Genomic DNA, 24,555 nt, shown 5'->3' on the forward strand with positions numbered 1-24,555 from the left:
CAAGTGATTATGGGACTTTTACATTCTGCCATTCAAGAGCAGCATTTAAACAACTCAGCAGCTAATTGTGAAGGGTTTGCACAGCACTTTGTGGATAAAACTACTTGGATCCGCTCTGAATTGGATGCTGTAGTTGATACAGGTCCAGTGGATGTAACCTTGGCCCCTGCTTGTCTATATATTTCTATTTGTGCAACCTGAGGATGTGGACAGGACCTTTGGACAGGTGAGAGCCACCACATCCTAGAGCCATGCTCTTCCTGGCTGTTGAAAACAGCCTGAGGGGGACTGTCAGATTGGGTAAGGGGAGCAGTGAAACAAAAAGGTCAATGTCTCTACAGTCTCTCTCTTCCTGAGATTTATACAAAAGAATTGAATATATAAAATTTTCTGTACTACGATAGCCCTAGGCACGCCGAATGAACATTCAGAGTTTACATATTAACTCTGGTTGTAGGAGTTCATTGATTCATGTTTCAGATACACACGGTTGCTGCTGCTCTACTCTACATGGGGCTGCCTTTGGAAACTGTTTGGAAACCTCAGCAGGTGCAAAACACCGCAGCCAAAATGCTGACTGGGGCCAATTATAGGGAGCATATAACTCTCTTGCTGAAACAGCTTCACTGGCTACCAGTTCGTTTCCAGGCAGAATTCAAAGTGCTGATCATGACCTATAAAGCCCTACATGGCTTAGGTCCAGACTATTTGAGAGACCGTATTTTCCCATATGAACCTGCTAGAGCCCTAAGATCTTCAGAAGTCTTTCTCTTGGTCCCGCCACCATCACAGGTTTGCCTGGTGAGGACATGAGAGAGAGCCTTCTCTCAGCTGGCCCCCTCACTGCTTGCCTTTCGTCAGCAAGCAAAAACAGTTTTATTCAGGCACGCTTTTAATGTGTAACCACGGGATGGCTTTTACATTAGAAATATGTTTGTTATATGGGGTGGGTATTGTGGTTTTATTGTGGTTTTAATGTTTGTAATTTTATATGGTTTCAGCTGATTTTTTTAGTGTTTATTGTAATATGTTTCTTAGAATTTTTATTTGTGAGCCGCCTTGGGCCCCTTTCTGGGAGAAAGGCGGCACAGAAATCAAATCAATCAAATCAATCAAATCAATCAATCAATATTTTCTCACAGATGGAAGAAGAAAACCTGAAGGAGGAAAACTGGCCAAACATTTTCTTAGAACTACTTTCGTGATAGCCAAGTATTCAAATTTACCAACTTTTCCCTCAAATTTATTTTCTCTCTTTTCCAACTACTGAAAAACAACAACAAACAGGTGCAATTCACATAACAGAGGACAAATTACCTTTTCTTTATCAGTATTTATCAACTTCTTATCATCTCTATTCTTCAGTTTCCCTGGTGCTTCTGCAATAGGCAGTGATGTATGAAATATGAAGAGTTTGCCAGCACACTCCGCTGCCTGAAAGCAAACAGAACATATTAGATAAGGAGCAAAAGTGACAACTGAGAGACCTTGGCTTCTCTAGAATTACTATCTCCAGTGACTATATTCTGCATATATAGTATAAATAAAAGAAATTCTTGTTAAAGGGGCTTTCTTTCGTGATAAGCAATGTAGCTTCCCAAACCCATCCACCCAAGGTCAGTAGATGCAAGGCCCAAATTACAAGCTATAATTGCAAGGATTTCTCAGATGTCACCATGTTACTCTGTTGCAACAAAAACAAGGCAAAGTCCTGATGCACCTTAACAATTAGCCATCTCTATAAATGCCTTTGGCACTTTACATACCGCCAAGAGGCGGTCCAGGCGGCAATTCTAGGGTTAGGGACCACGCATCAACCGCATAGTTCCTAGACCTAGCATATCATGGCGTCGTCGTAATGGCAACCACCCGGACATATGAGGGCCACCATCGTGACGCAAGTGAAGCACAGCATATAGATGTTGCTGCTTGTCGCTTACGTCATGAGTGTGCCAATGGTGCACTCTTGACGTCCGCGCAGCATCTGAAGAACCCAGTTTTCCCGTTTTTTTGGGGCAGAGGGACACCGTGCAGTTTGGCAGCAGCGGCGTCCCTCTGGAGGAAAACTGGCCACCTCCAGCCCGTTGTTTTGGGGTGTTTTGTTTCACGTCTTTATTCCCATGTGTGCTGCAAAAGCAGATGTCTTATTACTTAGCTTTTAAGAAAGTTTTCTTTAGGAATGCAGTCTCACCAGCACATTGATAAAACTGTTAAATGTGACTTGAACAGTGAAATATAGATGAATGTTTACTAGTTATAACAATCTCACTGGCAACTACTGACGTCAATCATAGAATAAAATCATAGAGTTGTAAAGGGCTATCCAATCCAACTCTCTACCATACAGGAATCCACAATCAAAGCACCTCAGACTGTCTTTGGTCTTCTTATTCTTTTAGAAAAGTGTGCCCCAAGACCATGTGCAGCCCTCTGAGACCTTTTAACATTGTCTTTTTTCTTTTTTAAAATAATCTTTTAATTAAATATTTATAAATTGTCCGTAAAAAACAACAATACAACAAAATAAAATATTATAAATAAAGTAGCTGGTCTATATGAAGGGTAGGAGGGATATCTCATCCTACCCCTCTAATTTTTTTCTTGAGAAAACTTTTCAAGATGAGGAAAAAAAATCCTCTTTACCCAAAATGCCTCCCCATATCCCCCAAATGAGGGGAGCAATTTTATCACATTTTACTCCCCCTCCCAGGCCATTTCAGGTCCAGGAGAGACTTTTTAAAAAAGAGAATGTGAACTGCAAGTTGTCTTCTGGCTGGCTTCTTGTTTATTAAAAAAATCATCTTCTGGGTCTTTATATGTAGTAAAATTACTCCTACGAGGTAGAACATTTTTTGCCATAATTGGTCCTCCTCGCCCGGATCCCCTGTATCTTTCTCTGGTTTGAACAAATGAGAAACAACAAACAAACCTTTAAAGCCTCCTTGCCAGCCTGGATCACTGGACCAAACACTGTTTCTGTTTCTCTTGTATCAGCGAACATTTCAGGAATCTGGTCCAGTAAACTAAAAATCAAAATAATAAAAATCACAATGTGTTTAAAATTCATGGAGACAACTTCAGTCAGTGAAAACTAATACTGTGTGGATTCAAGATACTGCTATTTTGTTTTACCCCCACTTTTTTACAGTTTAGGTGGGTGAGACTGTTTACTTCCTTTCTCCACTAATGGAACAGGAAATCCTGAGTCATGCACTTACCTTTTCTGTTTGCCTAACTTGTTTCTATATTCAAAAGTTAGTAAATTACTGCTTCAGCATTTAAACAGTGTTCATTTCATTTCTTTCCCCTCCCAGAAATTTATAGTTAAAAGTTTGCATTACTATAGCAATAATACCCCCCTGCCCCAACATGCTGGCCCTTACAGAACACCCTCCACTGTGTGTTCCTCCAGTTCTCCACTTTCTAGATTTGCAAATGAGTCACACTGCACTGGGGGGAAGGTAACAGCAGGTAATATCCTTTAAGTAGCAAACAGCCATTTTCCTATCTGGCTGTGGAACCAGTTTGGACACATCCCATTCCATGAAGTCTATTCTGATCTGAAATAAAGAAGGCCACCAAATACACTCCAAAGAGGTAGCTGCATTTTCCCCCACTGGTGGCCAAGGTCCTGCTGCATTCCAAAATCTATGCTCTACAAGAAAGGAGGAAGCTCTGTTATTCTTTCCTTTCTAACATGTATAGCCATCACCTTCCAGTATTCTTTCTTTAGCCTTGCCATGGATGGATGGATGGATGGAATTGGAACGTGAAGCCAAGGGATTCCTTTATCTAGTGATCATAACAATCATGTGAGCCTTGCCTTTACTGGGAGATACATGTAACTAACCCATTCTATAGTCACTTCATCTATACCAGATACAAAACCAGAGCAACAGTAAAAACAAGTACACACAAGCACACACACATGGTAACAACCAAACAAAACTGCAAACATGGCCACATAGCCTGAAAAACCCACAAAAAACTATAAAACTGCAAAGCTTAAAATGTTTCAGACTCTAAGAAATCCTTGACTCTATTAAAAGCTATCAAGAAGAATGCTGAGTGGATGGATGGGAAAGACTATACCCCCCCCCCCCCCGCCCGTCCTCACTCACTGGCAGGTATTATGGGCTCTCACAACAGGGGCTAAAACATTTCAATAGTAGATAGGCTTCCTTTCTCACCCGCCCACAAAGACACATTTTTGCATGTTTCAGGATGTAATACACCGCAACACACTCTGCATGGGGCTGCCCTTGTACCTAACTCGGAAACTTCAGTTAATTCAAAACATGGCAGCTAGGTTGGTCGCTGGAAAATCAAGAGACGACCATATAACTCCAGTTCTAAAATCTGTACACTGGCTGCCAATTAGTTTCCGGGCACAATTCAAGGTGTTGGTAAGCACCCTTTACAGCCCTACATGGTTTAGGATCAGTTTAATTAAGGGAATGTCTCCTTCCATACAATCCACCCCGCACTCTCAGGTCCTCTAGGATAAATTTACTACAGCCAAAGAAGACATAACATCTCTTGGGGCCTTTAAAAAAGCCATTAAGACGGATTTCTTCTGGCGGGCATTCCCAGACTGATACAGGCCCTCTTCACTGTCTCACAACTATGCCTCCTTGACTCTCCCTAAAATCACCTCATTGTAATGCGCATTAATTCTATTGTGATTTTAATAATTGACTTTTTATGCTGTTGTATTTTAAATTGTGGGTTAGGGACTATATTATTATTTTATTATGTTTTATTTTGATTGTAACCTGCCCCGATTCTCCAGGGAGAAGCAGGCTATAATTATTATTATTATATAACATCTTTTAAAATATTCAAAATGGGTAGAAAGAAAACATAAGAATATCTCTGCTACTGTAACAGAACCTTGTTGTTGTGTATCATCAAGTCGTTTCTGACTTATGGCAACCTTATCATGGGGTTTTCTGGGACTGAGAATGTGATTCAACCAGGTCACCCTGTGGGTTACTATAGCCAAGTGGGAATGAAATCCTAGTCTCCACAGTTGTAGTCCATTGCTCAAACCACTACACCACACTGGACATACCAAGACACTTATTGCTAGATTCCTAACTTCCATTTACCTTGTGAAAACTGTGCGGGACTCATTAACATTCACCAGGAAACCATCAAGCAGGGGTACAAACATATCGGACACATCTGACACAACCATCATTTGTGGCTGTGCCAAAGAGCTCTTCACATTATAAAAGTGCAGAACTTTGTTGTAGGTGACAAAACCCACACGGATGGCCGATTCTTCCATGTTTCCTTCTCTGTTTTAAAAACAAAACAGAGAAATTAAGTATGAAATGCAGGCTCAAAGTCAAGCAGAGTGAATTTAAACACTGTGGCATCAACAGAAAATGATGCTTCTGTCTCCACATAATAAATTCAACAGACAGCCCTCATGTATAATTACAATTGACAAATGTTGCCAGCTTGTGAATATTTAACTAAAAGGAAGGTTTTTATTATAATTTTTAAAAAAATAATGGGCAGAATCAAGTTCCTCATAATCAAAAACCTCTTGGAAAGCTTGCATCCCCTCATCAATCCTGCTTTAAAACAGCATTTTATGACACAGTCATTAGCAATACCTAGGCAAGTAGTCCAAGAGAGTCTTCAGCTCTTCACAGATCAACCTTACCAAGCCACTTCTTACTGCATTGTATGACACATCAATCATGAAAATGAAAGCAGGAGGGTTAGGATACTTGTTATTCTGTGGAAGAAGGAGAGGGACAGTCTTACTAAAGTTACTACACATATATGTTACTAACATACATAGAATAGATAGATAGATAGATAGATAGATAGATAGATAGATAGAGGCAAAATAAATACAAGGTACTCATTCAGCTACATACAGTCCTACTTGCAGTGTCCTACTCAACACACAGCAACCTTTGGTCTTTTACTATTGACTTTGGATATACATTTATTAAGCCACAACAATCATCATCTTCATGTGGGGCCTCAGTAAACTGGAACAATGGCAATAAATTTTAAAAGAACTTGGTAAGATGTAAGTCCTAAAACAAACTGCATGGCCTGATGCATTACCTGCAGAGAACAAAGAACTTTTTCAGTGCTTTCCATACACATTCAAATTTCCTTCTCTTGAAAATTCAAAAATATTCCAAAAGCCAATATTGGGCTGACTTGGAAAAGCAGGTGGCTCTGACAAATTTATTATGTTGTACGTTTGGCTCTCCACATTTGCAGGGGTTAAGGGTGCAAGAATATGGAAAACTCGCGAATAACTCTCCCCCCACGGAAGCCAGTTAAAGGGAGGATGGCCAGGGGAAGAGGAGCAGGTGTGCACACTCCTCGTCCCCCACCCTGCTCACCAGTCCCTTTAACTGGCTCCCCTCCCCTTTCCCAGCCAAAATCGTGCCTGCCTTCTCCAGGCTCCCTTCTGCCTGGGAAGGAGGCTTGGAGGGCATGAGTCCGAAATTGTGGAATGACCTGCTGGAGGAGATCTGTCTTATTGCCACTCTAGATGCCTTCAAGAAGGCTGTCAAGACGAATCTTTTCTGGTGGTCCGGTGGGCCTTCCCTGACTGACCTCCTGGAGAAAGACAGCCGTATCTATCCTTAATGGCCCCACTCCATCTGACTATTGTAGAGTAAGTTTTTGATGTGTTTATTTTAATTGTTGAATTTTGTATTGATTTTACAGGGGGAGGATTTAGGGTTTAATTGTATTTTTATTGTATTTGTGATTTTTTTCTATGTTGTAATCCCACCTTGATCTGTACGGAGAGGTGGGAAATATAAATAAACCATATTACTATTATTATGAATCCATCCCATCTCCTTTCCTGGGCGCATTGGTACCTGGGGAAGGCAGGCACCCATCTGCTTGGGATAGAGGCTTGGAGAAGATGGATCCATCCCCTCCCCTTTCCTGAGCGGATTGGTGCCTAGGGAAGACAGTGATCCAACTGGAAAAAGTGAGGTGTTGGCACACACATCCTTCCTGGCTTCTCCCTCCTAGGCTTTTGCCCCAAGGAAAAAAGCGCTGGAGGAAGGAGGAGAGCATACACACCCGGCCTTGACCTCGCAAATAATCAAAGCCATGAGTGTCAAAGCTGCAAAAGTGGAGAGTCGAGTGCATTAGAAATTCCTATTTTTGTAATTTTATCTAATTAAATGTTAATGTAAAATTTTACACTGGCTTTATTGCTATGGCATACTGTACATTTTGGGGGTGGATTGAGGGAATCTGGGGGGAAAAAGAGAAGATGATCAGATACACTACAAATAGAAACACTGAGACTATTCCTCAGCTCTCACCCTGGAATAATTCCCTAGGCTTGCTGACGGAACTTTCAGCATATGCAAAGAGTGTAGGAGCTGCTTGCCTGATTCCTGGATAAGCACAAAACTATCTACCGCTTGTCCTTCTCTAAGCTGACACCAGTAACTTTGTACAGTACTAACATTTATAATACAGTGGGCCCTTCCAATCTATGGGGCTTTGGTACCAAGGTGTTTGTGCCGTGCACGAGCCCCATTATTTTTAATGGGGCTCGAACATAGGCGCAATTTGCCTTACGCCGGGGGGGGGGGGGGGATCCGGAACGGTTCCCTGCATAAGGCAAGGGCACCCTGTATTTACACTGTAATTCTATATATCATGTAAGAGATTATATATGCATGCCTTCTGTGATGTTTCCTGGGGTAATAGTAAGTCCTAATGAGTTCAACAGGGCTTAGTCTCAAATACAGAACTAGAGTTTCATGGTGTTTACAAACAGTCATACCTTGCAATAATCCACAGTTGCCAAGAACTCATAGGACCCCAATGATAACTCAGGTCTGTCATAGTAATCCACGCGCCTGCCTGTATGATCCAAGTGCTGGAAATAGTGAGATGGCACTGGAGGACAGGGGGAAAGCAAAGGAATTAAATGCACATAGCTTCATAAGACAGGTCAGTGATGTTTCCTGTGACAGATAAAGGAACGCTCAGGTATCAGTATGGAGAGTCAGCATGGCATAGTGGTTTGAGTGATGGATTACAACTCCAGAACCCAGGGTTTGCATCCCACTCAGACACATAAATCCATTGGGTGGCCTTGAGCAAGTTATGCTCTTTCAGCCTCAGAGGACGGCAAGATTTTGCCAAATCTTGCCAAAAACCAAAACCATGACAGGTTCACTTAAACTACTTGAAGCACACAACAGGTGTCACTAGAAGAAAAATTTAACAATATACTAGGAAACATCCTTACTAAGGAAAGAATTACACCTAACAAAAGCTTCCTGAGTCCAGTTTCTTAAAAGTCTGCCAATTATGGGTTACCTTCATGCATTACATTCCTTATTTATTCCAGTTGTCCTGGGCTATCCTAAATGCTGCAGTACATCCACATTAATGGAAACTGTAGCCAACCAATAATCACAAATATCCTTTTGAATTTTATATATATAACCCAGCAATTTTTTTTTATTTCTCAGCAATGTTACACAAGTGTGAAAGTAATAGTGGCACCAGAAGTCTGTGCCTAGGGAATTTAAGATTAAAAAAACTATGCTCCTAGGCCTTACATTTGACACCATAGATGCAAATGTGTGGCAAGTTTGAAATCTTAGAAGCTAATAGGGGGAAATAAATAGGATTTCTTACAATTTGTAGAAGCAAGGTCATGGAAATTAAGGAGATACATTTTCTTTATTCATAATCCCAACTCATCTGCCTTTCTGACTTTTCAGCAGTTACTGTGCATGCACATAGGCACTAACACACTTTAAAAGATGGGTAGGCAAAATGTGGGACTATGTAGCCCTCAGGCTGCTTTTAGGCCCCCAAATGCTCTTTTTTTTCTGCCCCAAAACAGAGTGATAATTGCCTCATTTGGAAGCCTCTTGGAGTGGTAAACCATCTTTGCAGGCATCCCTCTGCACTATTTAAAATAATACCTCTTTCTTAGAAAAATGGAAGTTTGCACTCAGGACTACATTTTAATGTATATGCCCACAGCAGTGACCTTACTACAAGCACAGGATAGAATGGGGAGCAAAAGTCTTCCAAGTGCTTGATGTTACAATGAACCAAGAATGTCAACTGGCCCTCTACGTTAGAAGTATCTGTGCATGTCACATTAAAAGGAAGGAAAATTGCTGAAACACTAAACTGGAAGTATGTGAGATCTTTAGCTAATCTTCTTAACTAGAATTTCAGAGATATGGCAGTGTAATAATCAATACTGAAAAATTATTATTAAACTATTCTTGGGACCTCTTACATGATTATCCCACTGTTCAGGTCTCTCTCTTTTTGCTTTCTTGCACATAAATCGAACTATGTCTCTATTCATCTTCCACAACTGTTTTTAGTAGAAAAATCTTACCCTCAGTGACACAGCTACAGAAGCAGCACTGAAATCGTCTTCCACCCTCTATAAATTGCATAAAAGGACACATATAGGCTTTGCACCTATTGCACCGGACAGGGCCCGATTCTCCATGGTCTACCAAATAAGGAGGAGTCTGGAAAAGAAAGAAAGGAAAAAACCCTGGACATTAAATGTGCTATTTAAAGCAACTTCCTTTTTTCTTTCCCAATAAATTAAATTTGGTAACATGTCTTTTACACTTTGTCTTAGTATTCATATGTAAGTAATGCGACAAGCCTTCCCTTACATCCATCCTGTAATGTAAGATCAGCTGTGTAAAACTATTTTAAGCACTAAATTCTACATTTTCTTAGGAGTTAAGAGTAAGAAATCCCACTTTCAGGAAACTGTAGTAGCACCACAAAGCTAAAAACTGTTAAATGAATTCTGAGGAGGAAAGCCTCTTTTATCCTTTCGCTCTTTTGCCATATGGAAGAGCTGACAAAGTAGAGCTCAGAGGCAAGACATCAAAGCGTAGGCATCGTTTTTTCAGTTAGCTCTTTAAAGCTAAGAGCCAAGAGAAGCTCTTGACATACTGTATATATTTATGTACAAATCTAGAAATTTTAGTCAAAAAATTAATCCAAAAAACCTAGATCAACTTATCCATGGGTCACTGTACCGTAACTCTTATTTTAAAGGAACCATTCCCTTCTCTGAATAGAGTGGTGAAAGGTAAGAGCTTAGTTCTTCCTGGAAGAAGCTAAAAGCACCAAACCTCTCTACTCTTTCCCCTGCAATGCTACTTCTGCCCTTTTTGATTTCTGGGTGGAAAAATAGCTGCGTGCTTTGGCATTATTTTCCTTTCTTTCATCCTTTACATCCTTTGTTACATGCCCCTAAGTTTCATCCTCAAGTTATACATAGGTTATATCAAAATCCATAATTTTTGCCCTTAAATCATCTTTCAATTTATATTTGAGGCTGACTTATATTCAGTATATACAGTAGTCACAAAAAGCCAAAATATACTTGCTATGTCAGAAGTGTTTATTTTACTGGGATGAAAAAGTATACTTTCAATGGGAACCATTTCATCATGTTTATCTCACAGGATGATGATAATGTTTACTCACTCAAATTCTGCTAACATCAGGATCTTATGGATTTAGCAGCCTACAGGTTTTCATCAGGTCAGAGTTGTGGGTAACTAAAAGCTTACATACTATGCATCAATTTCTTTATGACTACGTGAACCTTAATGAGGATACAGAAATATAGTACTGATTTTATTCTTAGTGGCAAACCAGAAGCAACAGCTGCATTTCTGAAAAAATATTCAACTATTACTATGGTTGGGGCTACAAAAGCAATCTTGAGGTCAGCAAACTGTCCCTTTTCAAGGCCTCCAAATGTCAGCTTGCACTAAGGAACAAATATCTCTAAAGGACAGGTGCTACATTTCATCCATACTGAAAGTTGGGTTTTGCTTCAATACTCCTTCTCCATATACTTTTAAACATTCACTGGTTTCAAATGTCTTATTTCCCCTAACAGGTGGAAGACACAGCTGCCAAGAAAGTCCCTTTACACTGGAAGCTACACTTGTCAATTTTTTTTTTTTGAAAGGCTTGCAATGATCTCATTCCAGTGCTTTGGATAACCATTATCCCATAAATAACAGTTTACCAGAATAAGAATGCAACTTGTTGACCCAAATAATAGTGTTTGTGCAATGGAGGCATTTATATAATATTGCATTTCTCTATGGAGACGCCTTTGTCTCAAAACATGATGTCTTGAATGGCTAAAACAGCATGTTATTCTCTTGTCGTAAAAGTTTGCTCTTGGATTCCATTTTGATATTGTACTCTAGAGTGACCTCCAAGGCAGGACTACTCAGACACCATCTGTCTCATTTTCCATTCATTCCTAAAGGAGAGATTAAGGGCTGGACTTAAGAAATAAATGTAGATTTTGCTCTTTGTAATGTGAGCAATCACTTCCTATATAAGATTCATATAAGCATCACCACTGCAATAATATTGTTTGCATTCCTGAAGGTATCTAATATTCATAGTTAGCAACAATTTCAATTAGTAAAAGCACCAGTGAGGAACTTAGATGACGTTTGTTTACCATGAACAATTATTAGTTTCCCAGAAGACTTCTGGGAACCAAGTGAATGAAAAAGCAATCAAAATAGGTACTGTGTTGAATTAATAATTTCCTTTGATCAGGCATAAAAATCTCAATTGCTTATTATGAACACATCTATTTGTGCACTTTTATTTAGGTAGATTCCTAAAATAAAGAATACATTGTTAAGGGTATGCATGAAAAATTGACCTAATAAATGACCTCATTCAAATTATAAAATATCTATTTCATCTGAAAATCTGAGATAGTAATCTTACCTCTTCTGTAGGAAGTGTTGCCAAAGGCTTTATGACTGCAGCAAGAGGAACTTGAGACTGTTTAGCCATGTCCGAAGTGCAAGGGATATTATAAGATGTACACCTTATGTAGCGTGGACTTGCGTTACCTGAAAATGAAAAGATCAAAATTGGACACACACATTTTAAACCTACCTAATTGATAGATTTAATTAATTTTAAAGTATTTTACATCCATTCTTTAATATCTTTATTCCCAGAATGACTAACAGTCACATAAAAATAATAAAAAGCTGAGCATTTGAATAATCAAATAAAACAAAAGAAACCATACTAGCAAGGTAAATTATCAAAGGAAAGTCTGGGAAAACATGAAAAGTTTCTGCCTGATGCCAAAATAGAAATTTTTTGTCAAGATACTGTTTTAGATATAGCACAGGAGAATTTGAACAGATAAATAAGGAAGAACAACCAGTCAAACCCTCCAGGAGAGCATACAGAGAAAGGGAGGGTACCACAAAGAGGAACTCCTTCCCCTAGTCTGCACCCTACTAACTGCTAAGATTGGCAGAGTGGGGAAGACTCAGATAAACATCTTTGAATATTATTTTCACAACAGATAGGATCATACAAAAGATGGCACTCCTGTGTTTGGACAGGCTTCCTTAGGTTTCACTTTGACTCCATGTGTTTAAATTAGGGATGACAACACACGCCTCTACATCTGCCTTCTCAGACCATTTTTGCCTCCCTGTCACCCTTTCCATTTGGCAGCATGTGTGTGTGTGTGTGTGCGCGCGCCTTCAAGTCATCTGCTGTTTTATGGCAAATCCATGAATTGCATAAAATTTTCATACGCAAGGAATACCTGAAGATAGCTTTGCCAGTCCCTTCTTCTATCTAGGACATCTAGTATTCACTGGTAGTCTCCCAACCAAGAACGAATTGGGCTGACCCTGTATAGCTTCTAAGATCAAACAGGATCTGGTGCCTTAGGGTATTTAGGTCATACCATCAATGTATTTACTCTAAAATGAGGCAGGATGGAAGTGCATGACTTAATTTAAAGAATAACTGCAAATCTCATTTAAAAAATGTACACTTGCCCCTTCATATTTGCTAGGATTAGGGGCACAAGACCCCTGTGAGAATGGAAAAAACCACAAATAATTAAAAAAACCATGATTCTATCTGAGAGGACACCTCTCTAGGAATCTCTAGGTCCTCCAGTGCAACTCTGTGGACAACGTCCAATAGACACTGACCATAGACCTGCACTGGAGGAGCTACAAATGCCTAGTAAAGTATTCTCTCTAGGAATCTCTAGGTCTTTCAGTGCAACCTTTAGTTAAAGTTGACCATAGAGTTGCACTGGAGGACTTAGATATTCCTAGAGCGAACATATTAATCAAATCCGCAAATATCAAAGCCACAAATATGGAGGGATGAGTGTATATATCCCCAATATGCAACACTTTAAACTATGAGTGTGGAGCGGTTCTTGCTGCACCTGTGGCATTTTGCTGGTGTAGAGATGCAGCCCCAGAAAATATGGGGTAGGGGTGGTAAAACTGACTCTTGGTCTGAATCGTATTTTATACTCTGAAGCTATGCAGGAAACAAAGGCTGGCAAAAACTTAATCCTAGTATAAATCAAAAACAGATTAGATCTAAAGCGCAAGTAATAACCACTACTACTTGCACAAAGCAAATCTGAAATGCCCACAATTTACAGTGTCTTGATATGAGTTAGGTGCATCCAAGCCCAGCAATTATTCTCCTTATTGGAGAAACTTTTAAGGGTTTCACTTAAACACATGAGCACGGCAATCTGGAATTGTTCCCATGTTGGAGTGATATAAAGGAAATATGATCTTGTGTATATTAACCTGAGTCGGTACTTAGCCAGGAAGCAGTTAAGAAAAGCCTGGTGATCATGTTCTGCCCCATATACACAAATCTCCAATCAATTTATCCAGGTTAAGGCAGTCTATACAACTCTTCATCATGCAAGCAAATGTCATAAACCAGTTCAGTAAGAAAAAGAAGGAGAAATACACAGGTAGGCAGAAAGACAGGGAGAGTTTGGTATCTACAGTATCTAGGCTACTGAGCCACATGTGAGATGATGCTTCACATAGTCATCTATCAAGTTTCCATTTGCATGTGAGGAAATAGGTTTATGAACATCCTTCATCACCCTAAACACATGGGATGCTTATCACCAACATTTACCTTTATGTTTTGTTGGGCAGCTTTATGTATCCCAAAAAACATCACCCAAGTAAGAGGCCAGACAGGATTTAGCATCTCTTTAAAGTCATTACACCAGTACATTCTTTGGCAACATCTCCCCTTCCTTCCCCCACTCTCCACAAAATAAGCAATTGTACAGGTTTAAATATCTAACAAGTTTATGCAGGACAAAACTCACAAACATCACCTTCATCTACACTAGGTGACAATGGTTACTGTACCAACACACAAGACTATGTTTCCAAGTGCTACGAAAAAAGAATTCTACATGGACCACTCCAGAAGGCTTGTTACATGGAATTGGACCTCTACACAGAATGCGTTTGTCATTGTGCCCAAACTTATAATCAACAAGAAGCACAATTTACCACACAATCTCAGCCATATGAAATGAGATGCTATCCAGAGTCTCAGAAACAATCCTGAATTAGTATACAACAGGGTGACAAAGTGGGAGCTGTGGTCATTATGAAGAAGTCACATTACAAACAGGAAGCTGAGAGACAATACCACATTTTACAGAATCCTTTTCAAAGACCCACTGATGAATATCTGAAGGAACTACATAAATTACTCAAAGAATTTTACACTGATGTACAGAAGTGAATTCAAATGGACAAACCCTAGGATCCCAAACTGGGCATCTTTTATTTCTTACCCAAAACACACAAGCAAGATAATTCAGGAAGACCTATTGTTTCAAGATATTGTTGGAATATATGGACTAGTTCTCAATCCATATCCCATCAACACTCCAAGCTATATGAAGGATACAACTGATTTCATGAGAAAATAGTCCATCCACAACCTACCAGAGAATACTATCCTGGCCACTATGATTGTGGAATCCCTATATACCAACATCCCACACCAGGCAGGACTACAAGCCATCAAGAATACCATTCTGAATAAGGATACAGTAGAACTAGCCAACAAATTCTGCCACTTTGTACATACTCATAACTAATTTACTTTTGGGACTAATATGTATCTTTTGGGAATAATACATCAGTGGCACTGCCATGGGCACCCACGTGGCACTACAGTAAGAAAACATCTTTATGGCTGACCTAATACAACGCTTTCTCAGCACATGAATCCAAAACCTCTCCTCTACCTACGATTTCTTGATGACATCTTTGTAATTTAGTCACATGGGAATAAATCACTTGAGAAGTTCCACCAGGATTTCAACAACTTCCATCCTAACATCAACCTGAGCCTGGAACAATCCACACACAAATTCACTTTCTTGACTTCACTGTGAAGTAAGCACCACACTTTATGAAAAATCAACTGATCATTACACATATTTACATGCCTCTAGTATTTTTTTTACCCAGAACATACTACGAAATCTACTGTTTATAGTCAAGCCCCCCAATACAACAGGATCTGCTCATACCCACAAGACAGAGGTTGGATTTAAAACAGGCATTTTTCACACTACAATACCCACTTAAGGAGATGCAAAAATAAATTGACAAGGCAAGACTAATACTCAATAGATTAGTATCTATCTTGTCTTACTATATTAGAGCTGTATAATCTGAAAGGATATTTTAAACACTGTTTTAACCACTATTTTTAACTTATTTTACTCTGTATCCCCTTTTTACTTGTGCTGGTCTATGACTGTAATGAAGAGTCTATTCTAAGACCCAGGAATCAGGACAGACCAAAACTACAAGACAGACCAAAAACAAAATGGCAGAACACCCTTAGTGGTCACCTATAGTCCTCAGTTGAGACAACACAAACACATAATCAATGAGGTACAACCAGTTCTGGAGAATAACATAGCTTCCTCACAAGTTTGAGGAAGCAGGCCTTCATTGGCCTACAGGCAGCCTTCAGTCTTAAACAACTATTTCACTCAGAACAGGAGACATATCATGGATGGCAATACAGGGACAAGACAATGCCATAAACCCAGATTCCAACAGCACCAGAAGTACATGTACTTGTTCTTCCTCCAGTGTGATATATGCTATCCTATGCCAGCAATGCTCTTCTAATATCTGCACTGGACAAACAGGATAGTCTCTATACAAGAGGATTAATGGACACAAATCTGACATTAGAAAGAGCAATACCCAAAACCAGTTGCAGAATATTCCAAGCCTTCTGGACTCACAGTAACTGATTTACAGGTTGTTGTCCTTGCACAAGGAAATGATAAAGATAATATAGAAAGAGGTACAATTGATTTGAATTATACTCACAATGTTCAGTCCATTAGCAGAGGTAAGCACAAATATAATGACTTCATGGAACACTACACAGATTAATACAAGAGTCCTCGCTATGCACATATAGCAAAAGGAATCTTTTAAGAGAGTTTTGAATCCTGAGAAACTGACTTTTGGTAAGCAGATTTAATGCGTTCACACTAACTAGCCACTATAAAGAGCTGAAATACCTGTATCACCTTATGCAGCCCTTTCAAAATTTAGGGCAAGACTCACGATCTGTATCTTTCTGGATCCTATTATATCCTATACCACTCACACAACTTTGGAAATATGTTTTATGCCTGAGTGTTTATCATCACTCTGTACTGCACCCAAAGAAGTGGGTTTATGTCCATGAAAGCTCATGCGAAAATAAAAACCAGTTAATTTCCACATTTCTTTCTTGATTTTCCCCCGCCTATTTTATTCCTCCTTTTTATGTTGCAAAAGAGTAACACGACTACTTCTTCAAAAAGTACCAAGAGTAGGTGTGCAAAGTAGTAAATCTGATATCAAACAATGATAAGTGTTTGCTCAACAGAGTAGGTGGCTTTTACAAAAGCTCTAGGGTGCCATACCACCTTTTGTGGTATCATCACAATTCACTAATCTGGATGAAGCTGAATTCTCATATCCTCTTGCAGATATGATATATATTCAAACCTCTGAACAAAAAAGTCACATATCCCTCAAAGCATTATCTAAATCCAGATATGACAAAGAGCCATGTCACTTCCCTTTCTTTCGGGTGGGCAGAGATTGGAAGATATCTTTAACTTTATGAACATTCTTTTTACCTTGATCTTTAACCAAGAAATTGGTAGTGACAAGAGGTGGTACTTGTCCACGGACTCCAGTGACAAATGGCTCTGACCCACGATTATTCCGGTCATCTTCAATTACCTGAATCTAAAATGGGAAGCAGCACATTAGTAAGCAATGGATGTTGCGTGTAAACTGGTGTCTTACAAAGTAGCTTGTACCCAAAGATGATTTGCAGTCAACCACTAAATAGAACAGTACAGATGGTTTACACGTCTATCGATTTGCTCTTGCCAATTTTTGATATAAACAACAGTGGATTCAACAACATTGATACAACTGACGTATTAAAGCCTATACTACAAGATGTGATGTAAACTATTTTAAAGCCCACGGCCCAAGAAAATTCCTTCTCATTGTTCACCAACAAATTTTGCCAAAATTCATCTAGGTTTCAAAATTCCCTGTAAACTCTTTTTAAAAAATGAGATACTGGAAGTTTCAAGTAAAACAATAAGAAGGGAAACCTTCCAAAATGAGCAAACCTCCATCTAGATTTTATCATTTGAGATAGCAGTTAGAGTCTTATATGTAACATTATTTTTTAAAAAAACAACCCAAAGAAATCAGAAAGAAGGCCTGCTCTTCACCATCCCTCTTCTTACTATTTTCTTCCTTTGCAATCTGGCCTAACTAATTCCAAAGCATGGAAAAGACCCCCCTTTCTGTTAGGCCAAAGCAATATTACAAATTTCTTGTCAAAAACATCACTTTGGCAAGGCCCTCTCTCTAACAACATTCATTATACTTCTTTATCATTATCCCTCATTTTTGTCTTGTCATCCTTACACTAAAGTCCTCTCAGGTCAGGATTGATACTACTGTGAAATTTTGTTCAAATGTAAAAATGCTGATTGCAGTATATAAGTGTTAATTAACTATATTAACAGTCACTGCTTGTCTGTAAGCAGAAAAGTGGCCATACAAGTATCCAGGACCTAAATAATTCTCCTTCTAAACCCTCAGTATAAAAAATGAAGGCAAATTCTAATAGTATATTAATATTTTATGAAAGCATTTTTGAACCCATAGATTAGGAATATTTATTTGAACCCACCATAGGAAAAGCTAACGCTCTCTGACAATCTGTTACTGTGTGTAATATTTTGACTCCAAGTACTAGAATTATACTGCCCTTTCTAGTAGACCATTCAGCCCCACCTTCCCATGATTACTTTACAAGTGTGCTAAAGAAAGTTCAGGCATACCTCAGTTAACAAAGCCTCTGAAAAAGAAGCCTATCCAGCCTCTCCTTCTTCCTTATCCTCTCTCTAGCTGGAAGCTTTTTTAGCAGCGTGGGCACTGGGAACATGGTGAAAGAGGGCTGGAGAAACACAGACTTTCGGCAGCACTATATTTGCAGTAAACAAGGCAATTAACCTCGAGCTGGGAAAGAATGGAATTATATTCTATCTGATCTTATTGTATTATGCGTGTCAGTATATAGTAGGCAAGATGAATACCAGCTGCCTCCTTCCTCAGCATGTATCAATAGCAAAATAGGGGGGAAAAGAGGGAGAGTGGATCAGCCTGCCTCACCAGTTACTCACAATACATTTAAAAAAAGGATAGATGTACAAATCTGAGAACGAAGTTTGTGTTAAGGTAGTAATGCCCAGGAACACATCTACTTTGTTAACAGAGGTAGACATGTACCAATATCCTCACATCTGAATTTGAGACACACTGATGGAAAGACTGTGAACAAATGTTGAGTGACCATGCTAAGAAGAAATTTTTCTGTTCCCACTCTACAAACTAACTGAAGTTGGTACACCAATGCTGAGATTCTGGCACTGTGATCAACTTCAGCCTATACCCAAAACATAACAACACAGGGGCAATAGACAAGTGACATTCACAAACTCATCACAAAACAAGCCATTTTGCCTGTTATTGGAATAATACTATCATGGAACGTCTTTTCTTAGCAAACTGCATTGCACAGCCTGCTATTGTGAAATGTTATAATTTGATATATTTTTGATTTGCATTTTCTCTCAAATACTCATAAATTTATATTAGGAGGAAATATGAACAGAATATAGCATAGATCTACAAATAAACTTTAAGGTTTTTTATGGGAAAAAAATGACTTTCAACCAAAACATGTTCAAGAACATTTGTGTTATGGAATAAGTTGTGAATATAATAGCAAATTATTACCAACCACTGGGAATTTCTAATTCATTCTTTGTTTTGGGGTGTGGAGGATCCCCATTCATTTCAGAGCCATTGATCACTGTAGAAATTCCAAGTTGACTATGCTGAATTTATAATTCAATGTGCAAAACTGACATACTGAATAACTAGAGGCACATGATTTATGAACGACTCGTTTTCAGGAAAGGAAGCTATATTAGATCATCTGTTTCTTAAAATGCCAAGCCTCTATTGCCCCTTGATTTTGGATGGGAAGAAGATTTCAAAGTTTATAGTGCTTTACTCCATGTATTGCAATGTTGTGAGCAGAAAAAGAGGTGAAATAAGAATGAAGGACTAACACCAGGGTGGTTAGCAAAGGGAAGGATACTTTGCAGACATACACAGGCAGCCACCCACATGCACACAATAGCAGACAGAGAGACACCGCACTTACTGGGCTAGGAATTGCATCAGGATCTATCCTGTGTCTGGGTTTCTGCTGAGGTGGCAGCTCATTGAGTTGCTTTTTTGTTTAAAAAGAAAAAAAGAAGTAAAATTGCCACAAAAAAGGGAAAAGAGAAAGAACAGTAAAACAAAGTACCAAGCAATGTTACTCCTATCTGTCCCTGCTTCCATTACTGTTAGATATATGCATATTAGACAACAGATCATGCAACAAAAGGGGAAATAACACAGCTTCAATTATATACATCATTTTGTAACCGCACTCTCCCAATGGAAGTGTGCTACAGGAGAACCTAGCTGGCCACTCACACATGTATTTAGTTTGAATCTAGAGAGGCGATAGGCTTCAGATCATACTTTATGGGACGCACCACCTCTGAAATTTCATTTAAAGGGAAAACACAGAAGGAAGTAGCATGCCTGAAGCTTTCCAGACAGTAGATCCAGAGTTTACCAAATACAAGGTTCTAATGTCATCTTTTGGAAGCTAAGTTAGTGTAATAGCACAAAGCCAGCCATACTAGAGCGACCCTAGGGAAAGCGCTGCTACAACCAGCATATGATCTTATGACCACTGGAACAATGTCTTCATGAAACTCACCAGATTTGTGAGGGTAAGGCTTATAATAATCAGTGGGAAACAGTGGCCTTTTAAAACTTCTTCAGAATTCATGTTATGCTGCTAATTCCAATCATCATCGTGCATCATTGTGCCATCATCTTTTACAAATCAACACAACTTATCTGTTGCTTCTGTAACAAACTACACAAGCATCCAAAAGCAAATTCTAAATTAAGTGGATTCTGTTCAACTGGATATAGTGTGATGGTATTTCCTGAATCTGACATATATGGGATACAAAATATAAACAAACAAATCCTCATACTAGGATGTGGTCAAATTTTACATTTACTAGTTGGTAAAGACCTAAGAGCAAGTCTAGGTGAATTTCTGCCTTTTCCCTTCTAATATCAAACTGACATACAAACTGCTTTTGAAACTCCACCTAGTTTCAAATATTTTGACCTGGAGGGCTACTGCTTAAGGAATGGTAAATCCAAAACACCCTTGGGTAATTACAACTAGTCATACAGCTCTTTGGATATGGGCTACACTGCACAGCCTAAGCTGCGCATAGAGACCACAAAGAACACACAGTTATGCTAGGCAGAATCGCCACACAGAAACCAGATCAAGTGCTATTATACTTCACTTTTATAAGTGGCACAGAAACCAGCCAACCAGCCATCATTGATATCCCATCTTGTATACATACCTTCCATATCCAAAAATCAGTTTAAATTACCTTTTCTTTTTGCACACTCAGTGAGCATACTCTGATCAAACACATGAACCAGACAGTCAAGAGACACTGTCCACCATAATTCCTGTGATCCTTTTCTGGCTGGTGAGGTCACAGGAAGTACTATAGACAATACCTATGATAATCCAACTGACACCCTGCAGATGGTCAGGACTGTCATCATGGAAAAAAATATGCAGTGTGTGAACATTCCCTAGGGTTGCTGCATGAGCACAACCGAAGCAAATGGAGAGAAGCTACAAAGAAGCACACTTTAATAATCAGCATCACTTAATTTCTACAACACGGATATTCAGTCCTAAAGCTGATTCTAGTTAACTTACTGGACTAGGAATGGAGTCTGGATCTAGACGTTTTGATGGAGGTGCTGGTGCAGGTGGACTCCCATAATTTGCTGGCCCAGAATAAGCGGCACCATAATTTGGCTGATTACCTCTATTTTGTCCAAAAGATCCTGAAAAATATATAGGCACTACAATTAAATATATAAGAGAAATCAGTCTATTTTTGGTAGCAAATACACGATTTATAAGTGACTATAAATGACTTTGCAATAAATAGTACAAAGTGCGAATCATGGTTTGAACAAAATTACTTTGAAGGAAACCATTCAGGTTATTGTAATGTAATTCAGCCATATATTTTGGGCTGATTTCTGAAACAGAACAAACATACTGAAATGATCAGAAATATTTCTGAAATACATCTCCTGAATATTTTTTTTAATATTCTAACCTGATCAGAGAGCTACAAGTATGTTTTGCAAGTCTGTAATTTCAAGTCAAGGAGGAAAGGCAGCTTAAAAAGACACTCCTTCCTTCACTATCTCTGCTCTGCATTGTCCTGCCCTATTGTCCTCTAGTCTAAACCAGTCCACAATGAACCAACACTATATCCAACCAGAATTATAAATCACTGGTAAGATCTAGAAGATTTTGCCTCAATGAAATTAATAGGCCAAATTAGACATGTCTAACTTGTCCCCCTAACTTCTACAAAATTATTATGCATTCCATATCTTTACTACAGCTTCTGTCTACAAACATGTTCTATGAGCTGTCAGAGCAAATTGAGGAACAGGAGAAGGTAAAGTGGCTTCTGAAAAATTAAAAGGGTTAAAGCAGCGGTTCTCAACCTGTGGGCCCTTTCACAGGGGTCACCTAAGAAAACACATATTTCCAATTGTCTTAGGAACTGAGACAGCACAATTTTATGGCTGGAGGTCACCACAACAAGAGGAGCTGTATTAAAGGGTCGTGGCATTAGGAAGGTTGAGAATCACTGGGTTACAAGAAGGACAGCAGAAGACTTCAACCAAAGGAAAATGTTAAAAGTCTCTTATCATAACTTTTTAAAAAAAAAAAATAAGAAGGTTCACACAGACTTAAAAAAATAAAGAGGTTCAGGCTGATTTTAAAAAGTGGCCATAAACCCTCAGATGTGAAGCTTGCAGTGCTGACAACAAGAATTAATAAGACTGAAGAGACAGCTAATGAGGCACTAGAGCATAATTTAAAACAAGTAAATGAAAGGAAAAATTGTGGAGACACCAGAACCATCTTTTAGGTCATAGTAGGGATTGTTTTCCTGATTTAAAAAATGGAGGAGACACAATTACAATAATAAGCGACCATAAATGACTCTTTTCCATTGCTATTCAAAATGCTTTAGATGAAAAGGACACTAAAAGTGAACGCAGCTAGTAGGTCAAATCAAGAATGGCCTTTACTCTCAATCCTCCTCATCAATATGTTTAAACATACCATTCTGTTGTGGTGCATATCCTGGCTGGGAAGGATGAGCGGGAGGTGGTCCTTGCAAGCCTGCCATTGGTGGTCCAGGAGGCGGCCCTGCCATGGATGGTTGAGGTGGTGGTGATGTCACATGATTTGGCTGGGAAGTGATTAGCCCACTAACTGCCTGACCTGGTAATGATCCAGCTTGCATTATGGGAGGCCTTGAAATTCCTGCAGCAGGAGGGTAACTGGAAGCTCCAATCCCAGCAGAAAGGGGTGGTGGGGCAAAGCCAGGAGGTTGAGAGGAAATGTGTGGGGCTGACGGAGGACCAGAAACTGAGGGTTGTGCCACAGGAAGACCCTGAGACAAGCTGGTGGGAGGCAATCCATGGGGTATGTTAGGAGGTGGTGGTCCTTGGCTTGCATATGACACATATTGCCCGGATCCAGTTGTAGTAAAGCTTCCTGAGGCAGATGGAACTGATGTCAGGGAACCTAGGGAACAGAAGTGAAATTATAGTCACACTTTGTTACTACATTTAATTATTGATAAAATGCTTTTTCTCCCCTCCTGGCATGTACACATATTCCACACAAACATCTAGATTTATCTCTCACCCCCCTGTCTTGGTGAGTAGAGCTTGTAATTATATGTGGAAGTAGTAAGGAATATACAGTCGGCCCTCTCCTTACGCGAGGGATCCGTTCCGAATCCTCCCGTGTAAGGGAAAATCTGCCTATGCTCGAAAATCGAGCCCCATAGGAAATAATAGTGGTGTGCATGTGACAGAGCACCATTGTTTGCCTCCCCATGGTGCAGGCGCACTGTACATATTGAAGTCACACTATTTCACTTCTACCACATAAACCTTAGCACAAAGGAAGGTAACATGGTGATCTACAAATGGTTTGGACTAAGCTCCCTAACCATTAGCGATACTGGCTATGCATGATTAATGGGAGTTGCATTACAAAATAATTGGAAGGCACTATGCTGCCTTTACTTGGTAGAGAGATGGAAACAGGCATGGTGAAGCAATGAGACAATGATATAAGCCCTGGTCTCAGCTCCTCTTCTTGCTCAGTCTGCACAGCTAGAGTGGGGGGCAATGTCAAGCCCAGTGTAAACAGGCCACTAAGAATTATCAGTGCCAAGGAGGGGAATAAGGTCCAGTGAGGAGCAGTATTGCACTGCTGTTACTTCCACTGCACAGACTGCATGCAAGATGAATTGTCCTTATAGTATTCCAGCAAGAAACCTTACAACTGTAACACTTCTGTCGGTTTAGGTAGGTACTGTGAATTAACACGACATAACACTGAATACATTCAATTCTCCAAATCCATTGTATAAAATTTGACATTATGAAGTGTTCTAGAGATACATTTTCAAATCTTTGTTTCTATTTGTAATAATAATTTTTATATTATTTTATAATTGACCGGTAATCAATATATGTATGAAATTGTGAGTTGTGAAATTTATGCATTGTAATGCTGATTCTTAGCTGTTGTGCTCCCGCCTCGATCCATGGGGAGAGGCGGGAAATATAAATAAAGATTTTATTTATTATTACAGTATTTCTTAGAATTTGCTTAATTTACAATGATTTACATTCATACTTAGAGAAACATTACTAAGTTAAGTATCATTGACCATAATAGTGTTACTAAATCTGTATTTTTCCTATGTATATACTACAGTCGGCCCTCCGTTTTCGCAGGGAATCTGTTCCAGACCCTGCGCAGAAATGGAAACCTGCTTATATTCAAGTCCCATAGGCTTGAATGGGGTACATGACT

General features: G+C 39.2%; 1 protein-coding gene across 3 annotated transcripts in view; it reads right to left on the reverse strand.

The window, feature by feature from the left end:
* The window catches only part of SEC24C (SEC24 homolog C, COPII component), a 60,220-nt gene that overhangs the window by 15,073 nt on the left and 20,592 nt on the right, over positions 1-24,555 (reverse strand). For 2 of the 3 annotated variants that reach the window (XM_089510801.1, XM_089510799.1), the window contains 11 exons: positions 22,780-23,247; positions 21,340-21,470; positions 19,681-19,749; positions 17,057-17,168; positions 11,791-11,918; positions 9,389-9,527; positions 7,799-7,914; positions 5,628-5,752; positions 5,112-5,303; positions 2,930-3,023; positions 1,318-1,434 (listed from right to left, as the gene is read on the reverse strand). In XM_089510801.1, coding sequence (XP_089366927.1) covers positions 1,318-1,434; positions 2,930-3,023; positions 5,112-5,303; positions 5,628-5,752; positions 7,799-7,914; positions 9,389-9,527; positions 11,791-11,918; positions 17,057-17,168; positions 19,681-19,749; positions 21,340-21,470; positions 22,780-23,247 — 1,691 coding nt within the window. The remainder of the gene's footprint in view (positions 1-1,317; positions 1,435-2,929; positions 3,024-5,111; positions 5,304-5,627; positions 5,753-7,798; positions 7,915-9,388; positions 9,528-11,790; positions 11,919-17,056; positions 17,169-19,680; positions 19,750-21,339; positions 21,471-22,779; positions 23,248-24,555) is intronic. The other variant, XM_089510800.1, reaches the window with a different exon arrangement.

This window comes from Sceloporus occidentalis, unplaced genomic scaffold (genome assembly GCF_023333645.1).
Source record: "Sceloporus occidentalis isolate IW3139 unplaced genomic scaffold, rSceOcc1.0.p SCAF_2, whole genome shotgun sequence".
NCBI classification, from domain to species: domain Eukaryota; kingdom Metazoa; phylum Chordata; class Lepidosauria; order Squamata; family Phrynosomatidae; genus Sceloporus; species Sceloporus occidentalis.